The 27,641-nt window shown below is 36.0% G+C and overlaps 1 protein-coding gene across 6 annotated transcripts in view; it reads left to right on the forward strand.

Moving 5' to 3' along the window:
• The window catches only part of CPNE8 (copine 8), a 309,410-nt gene that overhangs the window by 57,041 nt on the left and 224,728 nt on the right, over positions 1 to 27,641 (forward strand). For all 6 annotated transcript variants that reach the window (XR_012324454.1, XM_073788857.1, XM_033866926.2 and 3 more), the window contains one exon: positions 23,727 to 23,830. Coding sequence is in view for 4 of the 6 variants with exons in the window: in XM_073788857.1 (XP_073644958.1) it covers positions 23,727 to 23,830 (104 nt within the window). In the remaining 2 variants the exon portion in view is untranslated. The remainder of the gene's footprint in view (positions 1 to 23,726; positions 23,831 to 27,641) is intronic.

A 27,641-nucleotide genomic window follows, 5' to 3' on the forward strand; every position in this document is an offset into this window, starting at 1 on the left:
GTAGACATTTGAAGGATTCTTACTATATGTATCCGCTGTGATTGAGGGGATGATAACAGAAGAGAATTGAGGAGAAGTTGTGTGGCATGTGGTTGAAAGAACTTTGTTAAACCAATATTTTCTACAGAAAGTATAGTCATTCTTAAGGCGTTACTGCTTTAGCAAAAATTTGTTGTGTGTCCCTCAGGAAAATACCATATTACACTCATTTGGATTCCTAACATCAGCCATACCAGTTTTGGAAACAACTGTAGATTGGCTTTGAAATTTTTCTGTTTGGAAAAGGACATATAATAGTTTTACAGATATTTCTGGTCATAGAGAATTAGACGTTTAGGCTTAATGTAATTGCCTTTGTTTATAAGGCTAAATTGAAGTCTTAGCTCTATCGATATTTTATGTCCAACTGAACAAGAATTATACTTTCTTTTTTTTAAAATTTCACTATCATGTTATCTGTTTTTTTAATAAATTTATTTATATTTTATTTATTTATTTTTGGCTGTGTTGGTCTTCATTGCTGTCCGCAGGCTTTCTATAGTTGCTGCGAGCGGGGGCTGTGCTTTGTTGCAGTACACGGGCTTCTCATTGCGGTGGCTTCTCTTGTTGTTGAGCACAGGCTCTAGGCACACGGGCTTCAGTAGTTGTGACACGTGGTGTCAGTAGTTGTGGCTCGCGGGCTCTAGAGCACAGGCTCAGTAGTTGTGGCGCACGGGCTTAGTTGCTCCGCGGCATGTGGAATCTTCCTGGACCAGGAAGATTGAACCCGTGTCCCCTGCATTGGCAGGTGGATTCTTAACCACTGTGCCACTAGGGAAGTCCAAGAATTATACTTCAACAGAACTTTTCTGATTGTTAGCTGAAAAACAAATCCAGAATAATTTTCTTCTCGAACTATTTTTTCCTGTTTGGCTTTTATTTATTTTTTATTTTTCCAGCTTTACTGAAAGGTAGTTGATATAGAACATTGTGTAAGTTTAAGGTGTACAACATACTGATTTGATATATGTATATAGATATTCTTTCTTTGTGTGATGAGAACTTTTAAAATGTGCAGTATAGTATTGTTAATTATAGTCACTATGCTGTACGTTACATCCCCAGAACTTACTTATCTTTATATTATAACAGGAGGTTTTTACCCTTTGACCAACTTCACACATTTCTCCCACCCCCCACCCTTGGCAACCATCAATCTGTTCTGTTTCTATGACTGGCTTTCTTAGATTCCACACATAAGTGAGATCATACAGTATTTGTCTTCCTTTGTCATATTTCACTAGCCTAATGCCCTCAAGATTTATCTGTGTTATTGCAAATGGCATAATTTCCTACTTTTTAAAGGCTGTGTTCCTGTTCTAATGTTAGTATACCTTTTTATTGAAATAAAACATACCCAGATGAAGGGTACACATCATACAGCACAGTGAATTTGTTAGATGCAAATACATCCATGTGACCACCCCACATCTACAAATAGAATATTGCTAGCATCCAGGAATTCTGTTTGTGCACTTTCTTCCTCCCAGATTAAACTGCATCCTGACTTCTAGCACTATAAAATAATTTTGCCTATTTTTAAGCCTCATATAAGTAAAATCATATATTATATATGTATTTGTCTAGCTTGTTTCACTCAGAATTATGTGTGTGGAATCTATCCATGCATGTGGCAATAGTTTGTTCATATTTGTTGCTGTATGGTTTTCTATTTTATGAATATACCCCAATTTATTTATCCATTCTACTCTGGGTAGATTTTTGGATTGTTCGCAGTTGCTGAATATTATGATTAACTGCTTAGAACATTCCAGTACATGTCTTTTAGATCTTATATTTGTAAATTATTATTGTCTGCACATGTAGGAGTAAAATTTCTGAGCCACAGGGTATGCATATTTTCATATTCAGTAAATACTGATGAACTGTTTTCTAGAATTTTCCACGTGGCAGTACATCTTTGCCAGTGCTTTGTATTGTTAATTAAAAAAACATATTTCCATTCTGCTTAGTATAAAGATATCTTGTTTGGACTTTAACTTCATGATGATTAATATGGCTGAGCACCCTTTGATAGGCCTAATGGCCATTTGGCTATCCTCCTATGAAGTGCACATTCAGGTGTTTTGCCTATTTTCTTACTGATTTTTAGGAGTTATTTATGCCTTCAGGATAGGAATTTTTGTTGCTTATATGTCTTGCAAATATCTTCTCTCCTGTTGTAGCATGGCTTTTAACTCTCTGAACCATATATTTTGTTGAACAGAAGTTCGTAATTTTAATTTAGGTTGTAATATCAATTTATTCCTTTCTGATCTGTGCTTTTATTCTGTTTAAGGAATGTTTCTGTTTGAAGGCCACGACGATGTTATATTCTAGAAGTTTTATTGTTTTAACTTTCATATTTAGACCTACAATTCCTCTGGGATTAATTTTTGTGTATGATTTGAGGTAAAATTTACTTTGATTCCATATGGTATCGAATTGACCCAGGAGCATTTGTTGAAGAGATTTTCTTTTTTTATTGTAAATCATATGACCTTTGACATAAATGAAATGATTAAATATGTGAAGACTTAATGATTAAATCCTTGTTGAGGATTCTATTGTGTTATATTATGCTATCTTAATAACTAGTTGTATGTACTTTGTAGTTGTTTTCTTTTACTTCAAGGTTTTCTAGGTCAGGGGTCAGCAGTCTTTTTCTGTAAAGGACAAGATACAAATAGGGGCCAGGGGTAAATATTTTAGACTAGGTGGTCCCTATGTTCTCTGGGGCTATTGTAGCATAAAAGCAGCCATAGACAATACATGAATGGTTAATTAGGGCTATGTCCCAATGAATCTTAATTTACAAAACAAGTGGCAGGCCAGATTTGGCTTATGGACTGTTCTAGGATATTTGTAGCTTTTTACATCACCACAAAATTTTAGAATTTGTCAGTTTATACACATACACTTGCATACATGTATGTGTGCGTGCGCGTGCGCGCGCGCGCACACACACACACACACACACACACACTGTGAGATTTGAGTTTGGTTTGAATCTGTAGATTAATTTCTGAGAATTGAAGTATGTAAAATCCATGAATATGGATACAATCCATGAATACGGATACTCCTCTATTTATTTAAATTTTCTTTAGTTTCTCTGAATAATATTTTATAGTTTTTGTGTAAGGGTCTTATACATCTTTAATTGTATTTGTCCCTAGTGATTAGATATTTTTTTGATGCCAATATAACTTGTCGTGTCTCATTTTTATTTATTATTGTAGTATATAAAATGTCATTTTATTTTTTGGATAATTGAATTGACTTTGCTTAACTTACTAATAATAGTTTGGATTTTTAAAAATTTTCTTCATACACTATGGTAATCTGCACATAATGTTTTATTTTTCCCTTTCTAATCATGATGTTTATTGTACTGACAACTTCCTCTGCACAGTGTTGAATAAAAGTGGTGATAGGAGACATCCTTGTCTTGTTCCTGATATTAAGACTAAAGTTTTCATATATTTGCATCTATGAGGTGTTTATATGATTTTTCTTTATTTTTGTAAATGTGGTAAATTACTTGATTTTCAGTATTAAAACAAATATATTTCTGGAATGATCCAACTGATTCATGATATATTATCTTTTAAATATATTGCTTACAGTGTTTTCCTAATATTTATTAGAATTTTGCATTATGTTATTTATGAGTGATATTGATCTATAAATTTCCTTCCTTAGCATAAATTTGTTGGTTTTTGTTCTTAAGGTTAAATAGGACTCATTAAATGTGTTTGAAAATATTTCCTCTTTTACTGTTCTCTGAAAGAATATGTGAAAGATTAACGTTATGTCTGAGTTAAATGTTCGGAAAAATTTCCTGCTAAAGAATTCTGAACCTGATTATTTCTCTGTGGGAAGTTTGAATTTCAAATTCACTTTTTTTCTTTTATTAATTTATTTATTTTTCGCTGTGTTGGGTCTTCGTTTCTGTGCGAGGGCTTTCTCAAGTTGCGGCAAGCAGGGGCCACTCTTCATCGAGGTGCGCAGGCCTCTCAGTATTGTGACCTCTGTTGTTGCGGAGCACAGGCTCCAGATGCTCAGGCTCAGTAGTTGTGGCTCACAGGCCTAGTTGCTCCATGGCATGTGGGATCTTTCCAGACCAGGGCTCGAACCCATGTCCCCTGCATTGGCAGGCAGATTCTCAACCACTGCACCACCAGGGAAGCCCCACTTTCTTTCTTAACTATCTGTCTACTCACGATTTCGGTTTCCTGTCCTGACAATTTTGCATGTTGTGTTTTTCCAGGAATTTGTTGATTTCGCCCAAATTCTCAAATTTATTGGCATAAAGTTGCTCATAATATACTGTTAAGATATATATTTCTCTAAGATCTATAACGATACCCTGCTTTTTACTTTCAGATGTTGATAATTTGTATTTTTCTCTCTATTTTTTTCCTTTATCCATCTCAGCAGAGGTTTATCTGCACATAGTGTTTTATTTTTTCCTCTCTAATCATGATATTTATTGCACTGACAATTTTATTAGTCCTTTCTAAGAAGCCACTTTTGCCTTTGTTGGCTATCTCTAGTTTTTTAAGAATTTCATTGATTAGTGCAATTATCTTTATTTTTTCCTACTTTTTTTGGTTTTAATTTGCTGTTCTGTTTCTAAGTTCTTGAGATAGATAACTTAATATTTATTTTCAATCATTTTTCTTTTCTACATATGCATTTTAGGCTATAAATTTCTCTTTAAAGGAGCTTTAAGTATATCCAACAAGTATTGTTATGTTATACTTTTATTTACATTCAGATTCAAAGAGTTAAAAAAAATTTTTTTTAATTGATCTCAAATTTACTGAAAAGTTGTGAATATAGTGTAAAGATATTTTTTTCCTTTGAGCTATTTGAGAATAAATTGCCAACATGATGCCCCAGGAGCTTGAATACTCTATTGCATAAAGCACATTCTCCTAGAAAGCCATAATATAATAATCAGAATCAGGAAATTAGCACTGACATATTTTTACCATTTAATCTTAAGACCCCTTTCAATTTCACTTAATTGTCCCAATAATATCTTTTAGCAAATGGATCCCATTCAGAATTACCTATTCCGTGTACCTGTCTTTTCCTTTACTGTTTTTTTGTTGTTGTTGTTGTTGTCTCTTTGATCTTAGTTTCTCAGTCTTTTCTTAACTTGATGTCCTTGACAATTTTTGTGGATGGAATGCCAGCTACTTTGCAGAATTTGTCGTATTTTGACTTTGAGTGATTTTTTTTTTCTTCATGATGCATCTTTGGGTGGAATATCACAGAAGTGGTATGGTGCTCTTCTTATGCCTGGCATAAGATTTTGATTTGTCCCATTTCTGGTTAGGTTAATTTTGATCACTTGATAAAAGTGGTGTCTGCTAGCCTTCTCTATCAAACAGTTACTTTTTCCATTTTGTAGTTAATATTACTTTTGGGATGGGAAGCTGGGAGTTATGATGGGAAGGTATTTGATGAGTATTTGGGAAGATACTTTGAGAGTATATAGATATCTCTTTCCTCATTAAACATTTTTTAATTAATTTAATTATTTTGTGAGTGTGGACTTATAGTTTCCTCTGTTTTTCAATGGATTTTCATATTATACTATCATTTATTTTGGTGCTCAAATTGTCCCAGATTTGTCCAATGGGAGCACCTTGAGGCTGGCTTCTGTGTCTGTTAAAAGTTGCCCCTATCATTCTTTTAGCATGTCCTTATTTCCTAGGACAAGATGTTCAGGGTGTTTATTCTTTTCTGGAAATGTTTCTTGTCTTAAATTCTACTTTGCTTAGAAAGTGAATAGTTAGACTAGGTTACATTTGTTTAATTTTTATATGGTTTCTCTTATCTCATGGATTTGCTTTTGACTTTCCTGTGTATTTATATTTGAAGTGTATCTCTTATAAGCAGCAGATAGTTGGGCTTAAAAATAAACTTACATTCTCTTTGTCATTTATATGGAGTGTTTAGATCATTTACAATTAACTTAATTATCAATATGTTTGGGTAAAACTTACCATTTCTTTTTATTTTATTCACATATTTTAAATTCTTTATCTTTCCTTTCTTTCCTTCCTGGATTTGGATATTTATCTATCATCTATCTTTCTTTCTTCCTATCTATCTATCTATCATCTATCTATATCACTATATTTTCCCCAATATTAGCTTGTTAGTTTTACTTTCTTTTATCATTATTTTAATAGTTACCCTAAAGATTTCAACATACAGTCTGGATATTTTAGAATCTGTTATAAACTAGTTTTGTAACTTCTCCGAAAATGCTTGGTCTTTAAAACATTTAACTCAAGAGGGACTTTCAAGATGGTGGAGGAGTAAGACGTGGATATCACCTTCCTCCCCACAAATACATCAAAAATGCATCTACATGTGGAGCAACTCCTACAGAACACCTACTGAATGCTGGTAGAAGACCTCAGACTTCCCAAAAGGCAAGAAAATCCCCATCTACCTGCGTAGGGAAAAAGAAAAAACAGAGACAAAAGAATAGGGACAAGACCTGCACCTCTGGAGGGAGCTGTGAAGGAGGAAAAGTTTCCACACACTAGGAAGCCCCTTCACTGATGGAGACAGGGGTTGGGTTGTTGCGGGGGGAAGCTTTGGAGCCACAGAGGAGAGCACAGCAACAGGGTGCAGAGGGCAAAGCACAGAGATTCCTGCACAGAGGATCAGTGCTGACCAGCACTCACCAGCCTGAGAGGCTTGTCTGCTCACCTGTTAGGGTGGGTGGGGCCTGGGAGCTGAGGCTTTGGCTTCTGAAGTCAGATCCCAGGGAAGAGGACTGGGGTTGACTGCATGAACATAGCCTGAAGGGGGCTAGTGTGCCACAGCTAGCCAGGAGGGAGTCCAGGAAAAAATTCTGGACCTGCCTAAGAGGCAAGAGACCATTGTTTCAGGGTACATGAGGAGAGGAGATTCCTTCCCCATCTGCCCACAGAAGGCAGAGCACTCCCTACGTGAGCTCCAGAGACAGGCATGAGCCACAGCTAACAGCTCAGACTGCAAAGATGGGCATGAAATGCTAGTGTTGCTGCTGCAGCCACCAAGAATCCTGTGTGCAAGCACAGGTCACTATCCATACTCCCCAGGGAGCCTGTGCAGCATGCCACTGCCAGGGTCCTGTGGCACAGGGACAACTTACCCAGGAGAACACATGGCGTGCCTCAGGCTGTTGCAACATCATGCCAGCCTCTGCCTCTGCAGGCTCACCAGGCATTCCAATTATAACTACTGTACCTCTCCCACCCCCAGCCTGAATGAGAGAGCCACCTAATCAGCCGCTCCTTTAACCCCATCCTGTCTAGGTGGGAACAGATGCCTGAGGGTGACCTACATGCAGAGGTGGGGCCAAAACCAAAGTTGAACCCCAGGAGCTGTGAGAAAGAAGACAAAAGGAAATTTCTCCATGCAGCCTCAGGAGCAGCAGATTAAATTCCCACAATCAACTTGATAAACCATGCATCTGTGGAATACTGGAATAGACAACGAATTATCCCAAAATTGAGGCGGTGGACTTTGGGAGCAACTGAAGACTGAGGGTTTGCTTTCTGCATCTGATTTGTTTCTGGTTTTTATGTTTACCTTAGTATAGTTTTTAGCACTTGTTATCATTGATGGATTTGTTTATTGGTTTGGTTGCTGTCTTCTTTTTTTAATTATTTTTTTTTTCATTTTAATAACATTTTTATGATTAAAAAATTTTTTTCTCCTTTCTTTTTTTTCTCACTTTCTTCACAGCCATGTGGCTGACATGGTCTTGGTGCTCTGGCCTGTTCTCAGGTCTGACCCTCTGAGGTGGGAGAGCTCAGTTCAGGACACTGGACTACCTGAGACCTCCCGGCCCCAAGTAATATCAATTGGTGAGATCTCTCTCAGTGATCTCCGTCTCAATGCTAAGACCCAGCGCCACCCAAAGGCCAGCAAACTATAGTGCTGGATGACCCATGCCAAGCAACTAGCAAGACAGGAACACAAACCCACCCATTAGCAGACAGGCTGCCTAAAATCATACTAACTTCACAGACACCCCAAAACACACCACCAGATGTGGCCGTACCCACCAGAAAGACAAGATCCAGCCCCACCCAGCAGAACATAGGCACCAGTCCCCTCCACCAGGAAGCCTACACAACCCACTGAACCAACCTTAGCCACTGGCGAAAGACACCAAAAACAATGGGAACTACGAACCTGCAGGCTATGTAAAGGAGACCCCAAACACAGTAAGTTAAACAAAATGAGAAGACAGAAAAATATGCAGCAGATGAAAGAGCAAGGTAAAAACCCACCAGACCAAACAAATGAAGAGGAAATAGGCAGGCTACCTGAAAAAGAATTCAGAGTAATGATAGTAAAGATGATCCCAAATCTTGAAACTAGAATGGAGAAAATACAAGAAAGGTTTAAAAAGGATATAGAACTAAAGAGCAAACAAACAATGCTGAACAACACAATAAATGAAATGAAAAATTCTCTAGAAGGAATCAATAGCAGAATAACTGAGGCAGAAGAAATAGTGGAAATAACTACTGCAGAACAGAATAAAGAAAAAAGAATGAAAAGAATTGAGGATGGTCTCAGAGACCTCTGGGACAGCATTACACACACCAACGTTCGAATTATAGGCATCCCAGAAGAAGAAGAGAAAGAGAAAGGGTCTGAGAAAATATTTGAAGAGATTTTAGTAGAAAACTTCCCTAATATGGGAAAATAAATTGTCAATCAAGTCCAGGAAGTGCAGAGAGTCCCATACAGAATAAATCTAACGAGAAACACGCCAAGATACATATTAATCAAACTATCAAAAGTTAAAGAAAAAATTTAAAAGCAGCAAGGGAAAACAACAAATAATATACAAGGGAATCCCCATAAGGTTGGCAGCTGATCTTTCAGCAGAAATTCTTCAAGCCAGAAGAGAGTGGCAGGACTTATTTAAAGTGATGAAAGGGTAAAACATACAACCAAGATTACCCAGCAAGGATCTCATTCACATCTGACGGAGAAATTAAAACTTTTACAGACAAGCAAAAGTTAAGCGAATTCAGCACCACCAAACCAGCTTTACAACAAATGCTAAAGGAACTTCCCTAGGCAAGAAAACACAAGAGAAGAAAAGACCTACAAAAACAAACCCAAAACAATTAAGAAAATGGTAATAGTAACATATGTCTCAATAATTACCTTAAATGTAAATGGATTAAATGCTCCAACCAAAAGACATAGACTGGCTGAGTGGATACAAAAACAAGACCCATATATATGCTGTCTACAAGAGACCCACTTCAGATCTAGGAACACATACAGACTAAAAGTGAGGGGATGAAAACAGATATTCCATGCAAATGGAAATCAAAAGAAAGCTGGAGTAGCAATTCTTATATCAGAAAACATAGACTTTAAAATAAAGACTATTATAAGAGACAAAGACAGACACTGCATAATGATCAAGGAATCAATCCAAGAAGAAGATATAACAATTGTTAATTTTTATGCATCCCACATAGGAGCACCTTAATACATAAAGCAAATGCTAACAGCCTTAAAAGGGGAAATCGACAGTGACACAAAAATAGTAGAGGATGTTCACAGCCCACTTTCACCAATGGACAGATCATCCAAAATGAAAATAAATAAGGAAACACAAGCTTTAAATGATACATTAAACAAGATGATCTTAATTGATATTTATAGGACATTCCATCCCAAAACAACAAAATACACTTTCTTTTCAAGTACTCATGGAACATTCTCCAGGATAGATCATATCTTGGGTCACAAATCAAGCCTTGGTAAATCTGAGAAAATTGAAACTGTATCAAGTATCCTTTCTGACCACAGTGCTCTGAGATAGATATCAAATACAGGAAAAAACCTGTAAAAAATACAAACTCATGGAGGCTAAAACATATGCTACCTAATAACTAAGAGATCACTGAAGAAATCAAAGAGGAAATAAAAAAAAAATACCTAGAAACAAATGACAATGAAAACACGACTACCAAAAGCTATGGGATGCAGCAAAAACAGATCTAAGAGGGAAGTTTCATAGCAGTACAATCCTATCTCAAGAAACAGAAACATCTCAAATAAACAAACTAGCCCTACACCTAAAGCAATTAGAGAAAGAACAAAAAACACCAAAGTTAGCAGAAGGAAAGAAATCATAAAGATCAGATCAGAAATAAATGAAAAAGAAGTAAAGGACAAATAGCAAAGATCATTAAAAATAAAAGCTGGTTCTTTGAGAAGATAAAAAAATTGATAAACCATTAGCCAGACTCATCAAGAGAAAAAGGGAGATGACTCAAATCAACAGAATTAGAAATGAAAAAGGAGAAGTAACAACTGACACTGTAGAAATACAAAGGATCTTGAGAGATTACTACAAGCAACTATATGCCAATGAAATGGACAACCTGGAAGAAATGGACAAATTCTTAGAAAAGCACAACCTTCCGTGACTGAACCAGGAAGGAATAGAAAATATAAACAGACCAATCACAAGCACTGAAATTGAGACTGTGATGAAAAATCTTCCAACAAACGAAAATACATGAACAGATGGCTTCCTAGGCGACTTCTATCCAACATTTAGAGAAGTGCTAAGACCTTTCCTTCTCAAACTCTCAAAATACAGCAGAGGGAAGAACACTCCCAAACTCATTCTATGCTGCCACCATCAACCTGATACCAAACCAGATAAAGATGGCACAAAGAAAGAAAATTACAGGCCAATATAATTGATGAACATAGATGCAAAAATCCTCAACAAAATATTAGCAAACAGAATCCAACAGCACATTAAAAGGATCATACACCATGATCAAGTGCGGTTTATTCCAGGAATGCAAGCATTCTTCAATATACGCAAAACAATCAATGTGATACACCATATTAACAAATAGAAGGATAAAAAGCATATGATAATCACAATGATGCAGAAAAAGCTTTTGACAAAATTCAGCACCCATTTATGATAAAATCTCTCCAGAAAGTAGCCATAGAGGGAACCTGTGTCAAAATAATAAAGGCCATTTGTGACTAACCCACAGCCAACATCATTACCAATGATGAAAAACTGAAACCATTCCTCCTCTATAATCCAGAACAAGACGAGGTTTCCCACTCTCTCTGCTGTTATTCAACATAGTTTGGAAGTTTTAGCCACTGCTAGGAATCAGAAAAGAATAAGAAATAAAAGGAATCCAAATTGGAAAAGAAGAAGTAAAACTGTCACTGTTGGCAGATGACATGATACTATACAGAGAGCATTCTAAAGATGCTCCCAGAAAACTACTAGATCCAATCAGTGGATTTGATAAGGTAGCAAGATACAAAGTTAATATACATAAATCTCTTGCAGTCCTATACACTAATGATGAAAAATCTGAAAGAGAAATTAAGGAAATAATCCCATTTACCATCACAACAAAAGAGGATAAAATACTTAGGAATAAACCTAGCTAAGGTGACCAAAGACCTGTATGCAGAAAACTATAAGACACTGATGAAAGATATTAAAGATGATACAAACAGATGGAGAGCTATATCATGTTCTTGGACTGGAAGAATCAACATTGTGAAAATGACTATACTACCCAAAGCAATCTACAGATTCAGGGCAATCCCTATCATACTACCAATGGCATTTTTAAAAGACCTAGAACAAAAAAAAAATCACTATTTGTATGGAAACATGAAAGACCCAGAAAAGCCAAAGCAGTCTTGAGAAGGAAAATAAGAGATGGAGGAATCAGGCTCTCTGACCTCAAACTATACCTCAAAGCTACAATAACCAAGACAGTATGGTATGGGGACAAAAATAGAAATATGGATGAATGGAACAGGATAGATATCCCAGTGATAAACCCATGCCATGCACATATGGTTACCTTATCTTTGATAAACGAGGCAAGAATATACAGTGGGGAAGAGAAAGCCTCTTCAATAAGTGGTGCTGGGAAAACTGGACAGCTACATGTAAAAGAATGAAATTAGAACACTCCCTAACACCATATACAACAGTAAACTCAAAATGGGTTAAAGATCTAAATGTAAGACCAGACACCATAAAACACTTAGAGGAAAACATAGACAGAACACTCTATGACATAAATCACAGCAAGACCCTTTTTGACCCACCTCCTAGAGAAATGGAAATAAAAAGAAAAATAAACAAATGGGACCTAATGAAACTTAAAACTTTTGCATAACAAAGGAAACCATAAAGGAGATGAGAAGACAATCCTCCAAATGGGAGAAAATATTTGCAAATGAAACAATGGGCAAAGGATTAATCTCCAAAATACACAATAGCTCATGCAGCTCAATATCAAAAAAACAAACAACTCAATCCAAAAATGGGCAGAAGACCTAAACAGACATTTTGCCAAAGAAGATATACAGATTGCCAAGAAACACGTGAAAGAATGCTCAACATCACTAATCATTAGAGAAATGCAAATCAAAACTACAATGAGATATCACCTCAGACTGGTCAGAATGGCCATCATCAAAAAATCTAGAAACAATAAATGCTGGAGAGGGTGTGGAGAAAAGGGGACCCTCTTGCACTGTTGGTGGGAATGTAAATCGATACATCCACTATGGAGAACAGTATGGAGGTTCCTTAAAAAACTAAAAATAGAGCTACTGTATGACCCAGCGATCCCACTATTGGGCATATACCCTGAGAAAACTGTAATTCTAAGAGTCATGTATCAAAATGTTCACTGTAGCACCATGTACAATAGCCAGGACATGGAAGTAACCTAAGTGTCCACTGACAGATGAATGGATAAAGAAGATGTGGCACATATTTACAATGGAATATTACTCAGCCATAAAAAGAAATGAAATTGAGTTATTTGTAGAGAGGTGGATGGACCTAGAGCCTGTCATACAGCGTGAAGTAAATCAGAAAAACAAATACCGTATGCTAACACATATATATGGAATCTAAAAAAAAGAAGAAATTGGTTCTGATGAACCTTGGGGCAGGACAGGAATAAAGATACAGACATAGTGAATGGACTTGAGGGTACGGGGAGGGGGAAGGGTAAGCTCGGACGAAGTGCGAGAGCAGCATTGACATATATAGACTACCAAATGTAAAATAGAAAGCTAGTGGGAAGCAGCTTCATTGCACGGGAGATCAGCTCGGTGCTTTGTGACCAACTAGACTTGTGTGATAGGGAGGGTGGGAAGGAGATGCAAGCGCTAGGGGATATGGGATTAATATGTATACATATAGCTGATCCACTTTATTATATAGCAGAAACTAACACAACACTGTAAAAGCAATTATACTCCAATAACGACGTTAAAAAAAATTTGTAACTCATTATCTCCACTCCCGTCTTTGGTGTCATTATTATGAGTGTTAATTTTGCATATAATTTAAACACACAAGACATTTTATTATGTTTTATATCGTCAATAGTCTTTTATTTTCCATATATTTTCATATATTTCCTATCACTTCCTCTTCATTTCTTGTTGCATTTGTATGTTTCCTTCAAGGATCATTTTTATTCCCAATTAATAAATCCCTTTAAAATTTCTGTTTGTGCAATTTTGCATTTATACAGCCAGAGTGAATTGTCTTAATTGTTTTTAATGGGGAAGTCTTTATTTTGAATTTTTTCTCTTTTTTATTGTAAATAGAGAAAACAATACAAAAAGTGGAAAACTTAGTGAATTATTATAAGGCAAACATCTTTGTAACCATTAGCAAGGTCAAGAAATAGAACTTTGCCAGCCACCCAAAGTTTCCTGCCACATGCCCCTCTTAATCAGAGCTCTCTGTTTTCATGGAGTAATGATGTGTGTGTGTGTGTGTGCGTGTGTGCGTGTGTGCATGTGTGTGTGTGCCTGTGCATTTATGGTTTTTTCATCCAATTGTGAACCTCTCGACATGATAGTTTAGTCTTAAACACTTAAAAAAAAAAAAAAGAACTGGCATACATTTTCTTTCTGTTTTCACCTACAACTTTCCCTGCATCCCTTTGATTTTCTTTCAACTTGTCTCCTAGAGAATCTGGACCATTTGATCTATAGTTCCATAGTCAGGATCTTACTGACCATATGCTTATGGTTCAGTTCATCATGTTTTTCTGTTCTTTGTATATCTTCAGTTTGATAGGCTGACTCAAAAGGGTGATCAGACACAGGTTTAGTTATTTTAATAAAGCTATCGTTGGTCGTGTGAACTTCATTAGGAGGCACTCTTTTTTGGTGTTAGTATCCATTGGTGTTTAGTGCCTAGATCACTGGGAATTTTCACTTGTTAGTTGGAATAATATTACCCTGTATCAACATTATCAAATCATATTGCCACTGCATACTCTCATTTAGCTCTAATTTAGTCTTAGTTCTATAAGTAATTCTCACCACTACTCCATATGTTCGACTTATGATTTTGTGACTTTACGATAGTGTGAATCGGCATTCAGTAGAAACTGTACTTTGAACTTTGAATTTTGATCTCTTCCAGAGCTAGAAATACTCTCTAGTGATGCTGGGCAGCAGCAGCAAGCCACAGCTCCCAGTCAGCCACACAATCATGAGGGTAAACAACTGAAACACTTAAAACCATTCTGTTCCTACAGGACCATTCTGGTTTTCACTTTCAGTACAGTATTTAATAAATTACATGAGATATTCCACACTTTAGTATAAAATGTTTATAATATATTTATTATAAAATAGGTTTTGTGCTAGATTATTTTGCCCAACTAGAGACTAGTGTTAAATGTTCTTAAAAGTGTTCTTAAAAGTAAGCACTTTTAAGGTAGGCTAAGGCTGAGCTGAGATGTTCAGTAGGTTAGGTATATTAAATGCATTTTTGACTTAGGATATTTTCAACTTATGATGGGTTCATCAGGATGTAACCCCATCGTAAGTCCAGGAAAATCTATACCTCTCTAGGCATTGTGGTTATTGAAAGCACGATCTCTAGTGTAGATTCTTAAGAAAAGTTCATGGGAACAATATTCCCCTGGTTCTTCTATGTTGATAACAATCTGCGCCCTTTAAATATGAGGAATAGAAAATCTTTTGATCACACTTTCCTTAGGTATATTAAGTATGTTATTCCATTTTCTTTTGTCATAAAGCATTTCCATCAAAAAGTCTGGTGAAAATCTAATTTTATTTTTCTCTAAGTCATGTGCTAATGAATTTTGTTTTTAATATTTGTTTGTTCTTTGCTTTGATTTTCTTCATGTAATTTGCTACCTTCTCTCAACTCTTCATTTTTTTGATTCTTAAAAACAAACATTTCCTTCCAACTTGTATTAAGGTATCATGTATTGCACTTATTTATTCTTGTGTCCTTACTAGTTTCTGTCATTTCTAAAATGTTTTATTTTATGTATATTTCTTCCTTGATTTCTATCACCTCATTTCTCAGTGTTTCTAATTCTGATTTATGCTGTTCATGTTTTCTATAATTTTCTTTATGTGTTTATCTCCATTTGAAATACTACATTACAGTTTTGATCTGGTTTTTAGTATGTCTTTTGTCATGCTTTCATTTCCAGTAGGGGTATTATTCTGCCCTCTAATCTCCTTTTTTAATGGTAACTTTGTATGTAGTTGGACCTTGATACCTTTAGTTTTCCTGAAATTTGAAAGGAATTTGGTTTCAGATAGCTTTTCTAGCTTCACAAAACTCCTACCTCTGTTTAGTTATACAGTCCTCAAAAGTGTGGCAAATTGTTGCTGAGACTTCTGGCTTTGCTTCTCTTTCCATTTTTATCTGGACTTTCTCTTTTCTTTGTCACTGTTTGTTCCAAGCAAAAGTTGGGCTCACATTAATTTCCCTTTTCTCCAGCATTAGGCTTTTCAGCACTTGGCTGTCTTTGCATCTCTACAATAATCTCAAATAATACGTTTTTGTATTTTATGTACCCTTTCTTGTTCTCAGAAGTATTTGTCTGTTATAAGTGACTCCATTTGAGCTGGAAGCAGAAGTTCTCATGCCTGATAATAATTGCTGGATATTGTATAGGAACAATTAGTGATAACTTGAGGCGTTGAGTGAATTTATATTTTTTCAGAGTGGGTTTACTGTTGCTTCTGGGGAGACAGCTAGGCTAGGAAAATACACTGTAATTCAGTTAAAAATTTGACTAAGTTGAGCTTTATTCCTCCTGAGGATTAATTTTGTAATTCATCTTTACTCCGTGGTGTAGCCTTTTGAGATCCTAACCCCCCGAACATTTGTTACTTTATTTTTAATCCCTATTTTATTTTATTTATTTTTTGCGGTACGCGGGCCTCTCACTGTTGTGGCCTTTCCCGTTGCGGAGCACAGGCTCCGGACGCGCAGGCTCAGCGGCCATGGCTCACGGGCCCAGCCGCTCCGTGGCATGTGGGATCTTCCCGGACCGGGGCACGATCCCGTGTCCCCTGCATCAGCAGGCAGACTCTCAACCACTGCGCCACCAGGGAAGCCCCTATTTTTAATCCCTATTTTAAAAAGTTAAAAACATATCAAAATGTGTAAAGAAATATAGAATGAACCTGCATGTATTTTTTTAAACTCCATTGTCTCTCCTAGGTGGATGGGACTGTGGAAATTTCTGCTCAGCTTGCTTCTCTTTTTCAAATACAGGATCCTGCCAGGCTCCTCTTTTTGCTTCTCTTTTTTCCAGGTTTTTGTTTCCACAATTTATAAATTTTTGTTAGCTCTCTTGTGCATGCAAAAAAATTGTTTTATGATTTCGTTTGACTTTTCTAGTTGTTCTCAGGGGAAAAGTTGGTCTGAAACAACCTATTTTGCCATAGGCAGAACTAAAAGTTTATTCTGACTGCTTTTGAATGAAAATAATTTGTAGACTTAGCTTTGCAGTGTTTCTACTTTCCTATAAAGTTCTGAACAAAAAACTAAAATGAATAAAACTCACAAAAATAAGAATTGAGAATTTAAGAATCTCTATGTTGAAACTATCCTAAAGATCTGTCTTATATACAGTAATTTCAGGAAGGGGAGGAAGAGTTGCATCATAAAGAAAGGCAGTAAGAGAATTTAATAATTCAAAAAAAAATCTAGGAATTATTGATTTGGAGGAATTTTAATATAATTGATTAAAAGTTAGTTTTGAGGGCTTCCCTGGTGGCGCAGTGGTTGAGAATCTGCCTGCCAATGCAGGGGACACGGGTTTGAGCCCTGGTCTGGGAAGATCCCACATACCACGGAGCAATTGGGCCCGTGAGCCACAATTACTGAGCCTGCGCGTCTGGAGCCTGTGCTCCGCAACAAGAGAGGCCGCGATAGAGGCCCGTGCAGTGAGAGGCCCGCGCACCGCGATGAAGAGTGGCCCCCACTTGCCGCAACTAGAGAAAGCCCTTGCACAGATACGAAAACCCAACACAGCCATAAATAAATAAAATTAAAAAAAAATTGGTTTTGAGTATATGAAATTATTGCCTACTTTTTAGTGAATGCCAGTCAACATTTATTGCACGTGTCTATAGAACTGCTTTTAAATATTCAAAAATTTCAGAGTTGGTGTGAATACATTTTTCAAGTTTATTTCAATTAAATTTAGGTAATCATCTAAATAAAATAATCTAATTTAAAATAATTGAGCAGATTAAAATAATAATCTGCCCAATTTGTTTAAAAATATTTTTCTCACATAAATGAAAATCCCACTGGTATGTGACAAAATTAACCCATATTCCCCAGTAAGGACCTCCTGGATAAATTGAGTCCATTTTTTTTCTCTTCACATGGTAAAACATGTCACTAATCACAGAATTAATAGCCATGAATGACATAGTAAAAGCAGTTCCTTACATTATTGTTCTTTTTTAAAACATTATTTAATATTAAATGTTTTAAGTTTGAAAATGCTATAATCTATTTTTTTAATTGATGGAGTTTAGTCTTGTCTATATTTTATGTGTGATAATTACAGACATATAATCAAGGTGTTCTTTTTTTGATGGTAATTGATTTAGGTTCATTCCTAAAAATAAAACATCCCAAAAAGTGAATGAAATTTCCTTATATAAAATATTCTGTCTTAACCAAGAATATTAGAAGGAAGTCAATTTACTTCTCTTTCTCTCTCTGCATGTGTACATCTATAACTACATCTCATTCATCTATAATAATGTAAGATCTAGACAAAACCTTCAGATTTTCTACTTGTCTTCTTTTAATTAAGTGAATTTCAGATCACTGATTTGTAAAAAAAAAAAAAAAAAAGTCTTGGATAATGAGTTACATGACAGAACTCTTATCTTTTTCCCTCAGAGGAAAAGGTCCATGGATTCTCTGGTAATCTCAGTGTTTAACTCCCAGGAGGAAGTGTTTAAGAATGTAAATCTTCAATTTTGGTTGTATATGTACGTGTATGTGAGTGTGTGTGTGTATGTGTGTGTGTGTGTGTGCCTGCATATGCACTTGTGCATGCTTACACTTGGCATCCTTTATGCAGGTTAGATAGGTATAGCCCTAAATTGAGTGTTTTTATTTTACTTTGTCTTAATATTCGATCTGCACTATTCAGTTTATCTAGTCTTCTTGTCTAATCTCTGGAGACTGTCCTCTATATATCACTGCTACTAAGATTTAATTCTAATTTAATAACTGAAATAAAGATGTGCACTAGTCCACTGACCTTTTTTCTTCATCACTTTCATTTTAGTTGACAAATGAATGTGAGATTGGGTGATTATTCTGAGCCTTCACCATATATTAAACCTTCTTGAACATTTTTCTCATAACAGAGTTCATTTGCTTGGTGCAATAAATAGTTGAATGTTCTTTCCAGTACTGTTGTTCTGAAGGAGTTTAACAGTTAGTTGATTTAAAAATCAGAAGTATTTCCATTCTGTTATTTTCTGTAAGATTTGTTCCTAAATTGGAAAAGCAGGTATTTATCCGATTAGCTCAAGCATAAAACAAAGGAAAATTTTCAATGACTTGATTGTGAATTGTTTTTTATTTTTTGCTTAAAGTTTTACAAGAAACAGTGTTTTATTTTCTAACAAAATTAACAGTTTACATACTTTTTCAAATGACTGAGAACTTTCACACTTGGTTAGTAAAAAATTTTTTTTCTAACAGTTCAATTTATGAAATGGGGAAACTTAATACTGTATAATTATGTTAAACTGCTCTGCTGTCCACATATTTAGATATGTTCATTGTGCCAGAGGTTATTGTAATCAGGTTTGTAGGTACTTCTGACAACCCAGTATTGTTGATATTCAGAAAAAGATGTTTTAGGATACAAATTACAATTCTTTCAAAAGTAGCTCTTTCTGGTGTATACGATTAACAAATATTTTAAATAATTGTCTTGCCTCAAAATTTTAACCCTCTCTGATCTGAACAGAATTATATGCAGCTGTACATTTTCCAAAGAATTAGAAAATCTTTATTTAGTGGTAGCATTAGCTAAGACTTAAATTTTATTTCAAGTCAAGAAGATTAATCACTTGGTTGATAGCTAATATATTCCATCCTCTGGGAAAGAACCAACATATTTTCCCATGAGCTGAACTAATCATAATTTATCTGTAGATTTCTTATTATTGCCAGTTTTCACAACAGAATGACTTAAAAAACTGGAATACTGCTTAAAAGTTTTATGCTTCTTATTTTAAAAGTAAAATATACTGCAAGAAATTCGGAAAACCCACAAATACATAGTGAAAAACAATTAGAGTATAGTTGATACATTCTGGTATACTTTCTTCTATGTTTCTTTGTATTTATATATATATATATACATACACACACATACACACACAAACATATTTTAATCAAAATTGGTATTATACTATAAATTTTCCTTGATTTTTTTCCTCTGAACAATATATTGAAGATTACCTTAGTTAACCATTTGTTTAATTTTGTACTTGTATGAACCAAACAGATACGTATATTCTGTGCCTAAATGGAGCTTATTGTCTAATAAGGGAAATAAAAAACAAATAAAAGTATTAATATAATTCCAGAGTATAAGTTTTATGAGGGAAAACAAACAGGAACTATGAAGGAGAATAATAGTAGGGCTGGGGGACCTACTTTAGACTGGGTGTTTACAGCTAGAGGCTGAAAGGATAAAATAAGTCAGCCATGCAAGCGTGGTGTTAAGAACATTCCAGTAAGAAGAAATAGCAAGTACGAGGGCCATCGGATGGGAAGAGTTTGGTGTGTAAAATGATGTAAAAGAAGGCCAGCTGTCTGGAGCAAAGAGAAGGAGGGGATACTGGCCCATAATGAAGTTTAAGAGGTAGACAGGGGCAAGTCTTATAGACGAAAGAAAAGAGGTTTTATTTGAAGTACTGTGGGAAGCTATTAAAGATTTTTAGGGTAGTGAAATTGCATGACTATGTTTACATTTTTCAGATGTTTACTCTGGATGTTATGTGGAGGATGAATTGGAGGGGGAACGAGAGAGATAGGATGCTCTTGAGGTGGTCCATGAAAAGGAAGAAAATCTTGAATTAAACTGATGACAGGAGATAGGGAGAGAAGTGGACAACTGTGAGATATGTTTTGGAGTTGAAATTGACAACTTATGAGGTGGTGATGAGTAGGGTTGGTTGGTTAAAAAGGAGTTGAAAAGGATGACTCTCATTTATGGCCTAAGGAATCAAGTAGATGGTGATATCATTTATTGACAATGGGCTGACTCGGTAAGGACCAGGATTGGGGTGGTGCTTGTGGTATAAAATAAATATTTAAAATTTAAATGTGAATTATCAGGGTCCCATAAGACAACCACACGTATAAGTCTAGAAGATAGTTGTATGCATGAGTCTTTACTTAGAGGCCAATCTGGGCTGATGATGTACATTTGGAAGTTATCATCATATAGATGGGATTTAAAGCCAAAGAATAGATTAAATAACCTAATAGAAAAGTGAAGATAGACAGATGAAGAGGGCCTGGAATTGTGCTCTGACAGTGAGAAATTGCATGTCTGAGAATCTAAGAAGAGAAAAACAGGGCATTGTGGTGTCAAAAAACCAGAAAAGCCTGCTTCAGAATGGAAGGAATGGACAGTTTTGTCAAATGCTGCTGAGTAGTCTGATGTGATGAAGGCCAAGAAGTGACCACTTGATTTAGCAATATGAAGATCACTGTTGACATCATCGAAAGCAATTTCAGGGCTATGTGTCAGAAGGCATATTATAGTAGATGTTCATAATTTATAGGTGATTAGCTGAAATTTTAATGGCTACATATTAATCTTCACTTGAGATGGCAGAGTATACTCAGCCACCCATATTGCTGACAAGCTTGTTTTAATGGCTTCTGGGCCCAAGTTGCTGGCTTTGCAACTCAGTGAACGTTACCCTGAGAATTCCACTCTAACTTCTTCCCTCTGAGTGAGGGTTTGGGTTAAAATCCACAAGAGGGATTGGGGTGCTGGGGAATATGGGTACTGCCTGAGTTTTTCTTTGAGAGTGTTGTACATTTGCTAGTTTGATATTCTCTGCTCTGGTCTGGAAACCATTTTGCCTCCAGGCAGTAGAAAGACTGGGAGGGCCCAGGCTCTCTCTGGTTCAGATTTGTACTCCTTGACCTCTAAATTGCTTTTTTGGGGTGCGTGTGTACTATCAGCCCATGTTTTTTGGTACATGCTCTTACTCCCATTCCCTTAAAATTAGAAACCATGGATAGGCTTATTGTTGAATCTTCCCGAGGCCTAATATATTCTATGCTGAAATAGGGGAGAGTCCTAGAAAGAATGAATGTATATTTTATAGCCAAAGTGCCTTAGGTTGGGACCCTCTACATCAATTTTCTCATCTTAAAGTAGGACTACTAACACCTACCTTGTGGGGTTATGGTAAAGATTTAAAGTAATGTGTGAAAGTGCTTAGAACAAAGTAAAGTACTCAATGGTGGTTGTAATTATTGTTATTGTTCAAATAAATGTTCAATATTTTTGAAATGTTGAATTAGTTACCTGGGTTATGATTTGCCTTTATGATTTTAGTCCAAGATATGAAACATTGCCTAATGCATAAGCCTCTGCAAACTAGTTCTTTTTCAGATACTTAGTAATAGCCATAATCGGGGACAAAGTGAGAGTGGCACGGACATATATACACTACCAAATGTAAAATAGGTAGCTAGTGGGAAGCAGCCGCATAGCACAGGGAGATCAGCTCGGTGCTTAGTGACCACCTAGAGTGGTGGGATAGGGAGGGTGGGAGGGAGACCTAAGAAGGAGGGGATATGGGGATATATGTATATGTATAGCTGATTCACTTCGTTATACAGCAGAAACTAACACACCATTGTAAAGCAATTATACTCCAATAAAGATGTTAAAAAAATTTATGTATGTATGTATTTTTCGCTGCGTTGGGTCCTTCGTTACTGCGCATGAGCTTTCTTTAGTTGTGACGAGTGGGGGCTACTCTTCGTTGTGATGCGTGGGCTTCTCATTGTGGTGGCTTCTCTTGTTGCGGAGAGCGGGCTCTAGGCACGTGGCCTTCAGTAGTTGTGGCACACAGGCTCAGTAGTTGTGGCTCGTGGACTCTAGAGTGCAGGCTCAGTCATTGTGGCTCACGGGCTTAGTTGCTCCGCAACATGTGGGATCTTCCTGAACCATGGCTCGAAACCGTGTCCCCTGAATTGGCAGGCGGATTCTTAACTACTGCAGTACCAGGGAAGTCCCTGTCATCAAGATTTTGTTTCATAGCTTTATTATCACAATATATGTGATAAGGTCGTGACCTTTACTTTATGGTGGATTAGTAGTTTTCTTATTCCTAATAAAAAGATAGTTTTGCCTTGAACTTTAATAAGAGTGCTCTGATAAGACAGCATGCATAATGCTGTTCAGAACTAAAGGTTAAAATTCCCTCTTTAGAATACCATGTTAGTAGGAGAGGAAGAATGTAAGCTGAATACAAAAAAAGAGATATAAAGTTTATATTTTTGCTCTACCTTTGGAAGCAGTGCCTGATAGCCTTCCTTCACATTGAGAGGAAGTAGTTCTGTTTATTGGTTTCCAATTCCCCTAAGATGGAGAAACTTATTTTTTCTAAGCAGAAGTGTGATACAGTAGCTTAAAAGCATGCAAGAATCGTAGGTCTCATTTTGCCTATCTAGATGCTATAAAAATTAAAGCAGAACAAAACAAACAAAAAAATGATTGAATTGTGTAATAGATTATAAGACAGTTTTTCCCTGAATATGGCTAATAAACTATTCTGTGTAGAGGACTGCTTGATTATGAACTGAATATGAACACATATTCTCATAACTAAGCCCTCCAGTTGTAAGAATATGTATTGGTTGGCCTAGTTATACACTAAGTTAGGAAGAATATTTGTGATAAATTTAAATTTAAGGTGGAAATAACTTCTCTTGATTGGAAAGGGATTTGGCTTTCAAGTGGGGAGAAAAGTGGAGGAAGTGTTATTGTTGTTATAAGAATTTTCAGAAGCTGCTTTTCCAGTAAATGTGAATGAACTCAGGGCTCATTTTCTGAATTCCCTGAGCAAATAAGAGGGATGATATGATCTCTAAAAGCTTTTCTGAGGGCTTTACTTTATCAAGTCATTTGGATATTCATTGCTTATGTTTTCAAGGAAATATAATAATAAGCACTATACTGCAATATGTAACTGTGCAAGGCTTGATTTTAACCTCTCTCTCTTTTCCTCAACAGTTTGGAAGGACTGAAGTAATTGATAATACTTTAAATCCTGATTTTGTAAGAAAATTTATTCTGGACTACTTTTTTGAAGAAAGAGAGAATCTTCGTTTTGACTTGTAAGTTCCAGTAAAACTTGCATTATAAAAACTGATTTTTAAAGACTACATCCATAACATAAGGTTGGGTCCTATGGATGTACTAAATACTAGATTATATTAGGAGGAAATCAGATTAATTCTATTTAGAGTGTGGCCTGAGCACCGTCACCAGCATTGCTTTGCATTTTATAGATTTTCTCTACCTGTTTATTGAAAATATAAGTGATTTAACCACGTAGAAATGCTGGGTGGTATATATGGACATAATTTCAAACCATCCTATCCCTCAGTAGTTTTCTTAAAATTTCTACTTATACTCCAAGGTGATCCTCATATATTCCCATGGCTGACATTTCCCAGATCTTGGTTTCTCTCAGCTGCTTCTTTGTATAGTACATGGATCTCTGCCTAACTATGGCTCCCTTTATCTCTTTGTGGACTCATATTTCCAAGACTCAGGATGCTAAAGCTAGAATTTTTTTTTAACATCTTTATTAGAGTATAATTGCTTTACAATGGTGTGTTAGTTACTGCTTTATAACAAAGTGAATCACTTATACATATACACATGTTCCCATATCTCTTCCCTCTTGCATCTCCCTCCCTCCCACCCCTCTAGGTGGTCACAAACCACCTAGCTGATCTCCCTGTGCTATGTGGCTGCTTCCCACTAGCTATCTATTTTACGTTTAGTAGTGTATATATGTCCATGCCACTCTCTCACTTGGTCACAGCTTACCCTTCTCCCTCACCATATCCTCAAGTCCATGCTCTAGTAGGTCTGTGTCTTTATTCCCATCTTACCCCTACGTTCTTCATGACATTTCTTTTCATAGATTCCATATATATGTGTTAGCATATGGTATTTGTTTTTCTACTTCTGGCTTACTTCACTCTGTATGACAGACTCTAGGTCTATCCACCTCACTACAAATAACTCAATTTCGTTTCTTTTTATGGCTGAGTAATATTCCATTGTACATATGTGCCACATCTTCTTTATACATTTATCTGTTTAAGGACCCTTAGGTTGCTTCCATGTCCTGACTATTGTAAATAGAGCTGCAATGAACAATTTTGGTACATGACTGTTTTTGAATTATGGTTTTCTCAGAGTATATGCTCAGTCGTGGGATTGCTGGGTCGTATGGTAGCTCTATTTGTAGTTTTTCAAGGAACCTCCATACTGTTCTCCATAGTGGCTGTATCAATTTACATTCCCACCAACATGAAAGAGTGTTTCCTTTTCCACACCCTCTCCAACATTTATTGTTTCTAGATTTTTTGATGATGGCCATTCTGACTGGTGTGAGATGATATCTCATTGTAGTTTTGATTTGCATTTCTCTAACGATTAATGATGTTGAGCATTCTTTCATGTGTTTATTGGCAATCTGTATATCTTCTTTGGAGAAATGTCTATTTAGGTCTTCTGTCCATTTTTGGATTGGGTTGTTTGTTTTTTTGTTATTGAGCTGCATGAGCTGCTTGTATATTTTGGAGATTAACCCTGTGTCAGTTGCTTCATTTGTAAATAGTTTCTCCCATTCTGAATGTTGTCTTTTGGTCTTGTTTATGGTTTCCTTTGCTGTGCAAAAGCTTTGAAGTTTCATTAGGTCCCATTTGTTTATTTTTGTATTTATTTCCATTTCTCTAGGAGGGGGGTCAAAAATGATCTTGCTGTGATTTATGTCATCGAGTATTCTGCCTATGTTTTCCTCTAAGAATTTGATAGTGTCTGGCCTTACATTTAGGTCTTTAATCCATTTTGAGCTTATTTTTGTGTATGGTGTTAGGGAGTGTTCTGATTTCATACTTTTACATGTACCTGTCCAGTTTTCCCAGCACAACTTATTGAAGAGGCTGTCTTTTCTCCACTGTATATTCCTGCCTCCTTTATCAAAGATAAGGTGACCATATGTGCATGGGTTTATCTCTGGGCTTTCTATCCTGTTTCATTGATCTATCTTTCTGTTTTTGTGCCAGTACCATAGTGTCTTCATTACTGTAGCTTTGTAGTATAGTCTGAAGTCAAGAAGCCTGATTCCTCCACTTCCACATTTTGTTCTCTAGATTGCTTTGGCTATTCGGGGTCTTTTGTGTTTCCATACAAATTGTGAAATTTTTTGTTCTAGTTCTGTGAAAAATGCCAGTGGTAGTTTCATAGGGATGGCATTGAATCTCTAGATTGCTTTGGGTAGTAGAGTCATTTTCACAGTGTTGATTCTTCCAATCCAAGAACATGGTATATCTCTCCATCTATTTGAATCATCCTTATTTCTTTCATCAATGTCTTATAATTTTCTGCATACAGGTCTTTTGTCTCCTTAGGTAGGTTTATTCCTAGATATTTTATTCTTTTTGTTGCAGTGGTAAATGCGAGTGTTTTCTTGATTTCACTTTCAGATTTTTCATCATTAGTGTATAGAAATGCCAGAGATTTCTGTGCATTAATTTTGTATCCTGCCACTTTACCAAATTCATTGATTAGCTCTAGTAGTTTTCTGGTAGCATCTTTAGGATTCTCTATGTATAGTATCATGTCATCTGTAAGCAGTGACAGCTTTACTTCTTTTCCGATTTGGATCCCTTTTATTTATTTTTCTTCTCTGATTGCTGTGGCTAGATCTTCCAAAACTATGTTGAATAAGAGTGGTGAGAGTGGGCAACCTTGTCTTGTTCCTGATCTTAGTGGAAATGCTTTCAGTTTTTCGCCATTGAGGATGACGTTCGCCATTGAGGATGACGTTGTCATATATGGCCTTTATTATGTTGAGGAAAGTTCTCTCTATGCCTACTTTCTGCAGGGTTTTTATCATAAATGGTGTTGAATTTTGTTGAAAGCTTTCTCTGCATCTATTGAGATGATCATATGGTTTTTCTCCTTCAATTTGTTAATATGGTGTATCATGTTGACTGATTTCCGTATATAGAAGAATCCTTGCATTCCTGATATAAACCCAGCTTGATCATGGTTTATGATCCTTTAAATGTGCTGTTGGATTCTGTTTGCTAGTATTTTGTTGAGGATTTTTGCATCTATGTTCATCAGTGATATTTGCCTGTAGTTTTCTTTCTTTGTGACATCTTTTTCTGGTTTTGTTCTTAGGGTGGCCTCATAGAATGAGTTTGGGAGTGTTCCTCCCTTTGCTATATTTTAGAAGAGTATGAGAAGCATAGGTGTTAGCTCCTCTCTAAATGTTTGATAGAATTCGCCTGTGAAGCCATCTGGTCGTGGGCTTTTGTTTGTTGGAAGATTTTTAATCACAGTTTCAATTTCAGTGCTTGTGATTGGTCTGTTCATATTTTCTATTTCTTCCTGGTTCAATCTCAGCAAGTTGTGCATTTCTAAGAATTTGTCCATTTCTTCCAGGTTGTCCATTTTATTGGCATAGAGTTGCTTGTAGTAATTTCTCATGATCTTTTGTGTTTCTGCACTGTCAGGTGTTACATCTCTTTTTTCATTTCTAATTCTATTGATTTCAGTCTTCTCCCTATTTTTCTTGATGAGTCTGGCTAATGGTTTATCAATTTTGTTTATCTTCTCGAAGAACCAGCTGTTAGTTTTATTGATCTTTGCTATCATTTCCTTCATTTCTTTTTCATTTATATCTGATCTGCTCCTTATGATTTCTTTTCTTCTGCTAAATTTGGTCTTGTTTTGTTCTTCTTTCTCTAATTGCTTTAGGTGCAAGGTTAAGTTTTTTATTTGAGGTGTTTCCTGTTTCTTAAGGTAGGATTGTATTGCTATAATCTTCCCTCTTGTAACTGCTTTTGCTGCATAACATAGGATTTGGGTCGTCCTGTCTCAATTGTCATTTGCTTCTAT

This window comes from Tursiops truncatus, chromosome 11 (genome assembly GCF_011762595.2).
Source record: "Tursiops truncatus isolate mTurTru1 chromosome 11, mTurTru1.mat.Y, whole genome shotgun sequence".
NCBI lineage: Eukaryota > Metazoa > Chordata > Mammalia > Artiodactyla > Delphinidae > Tursiops > Tursiops truncatus.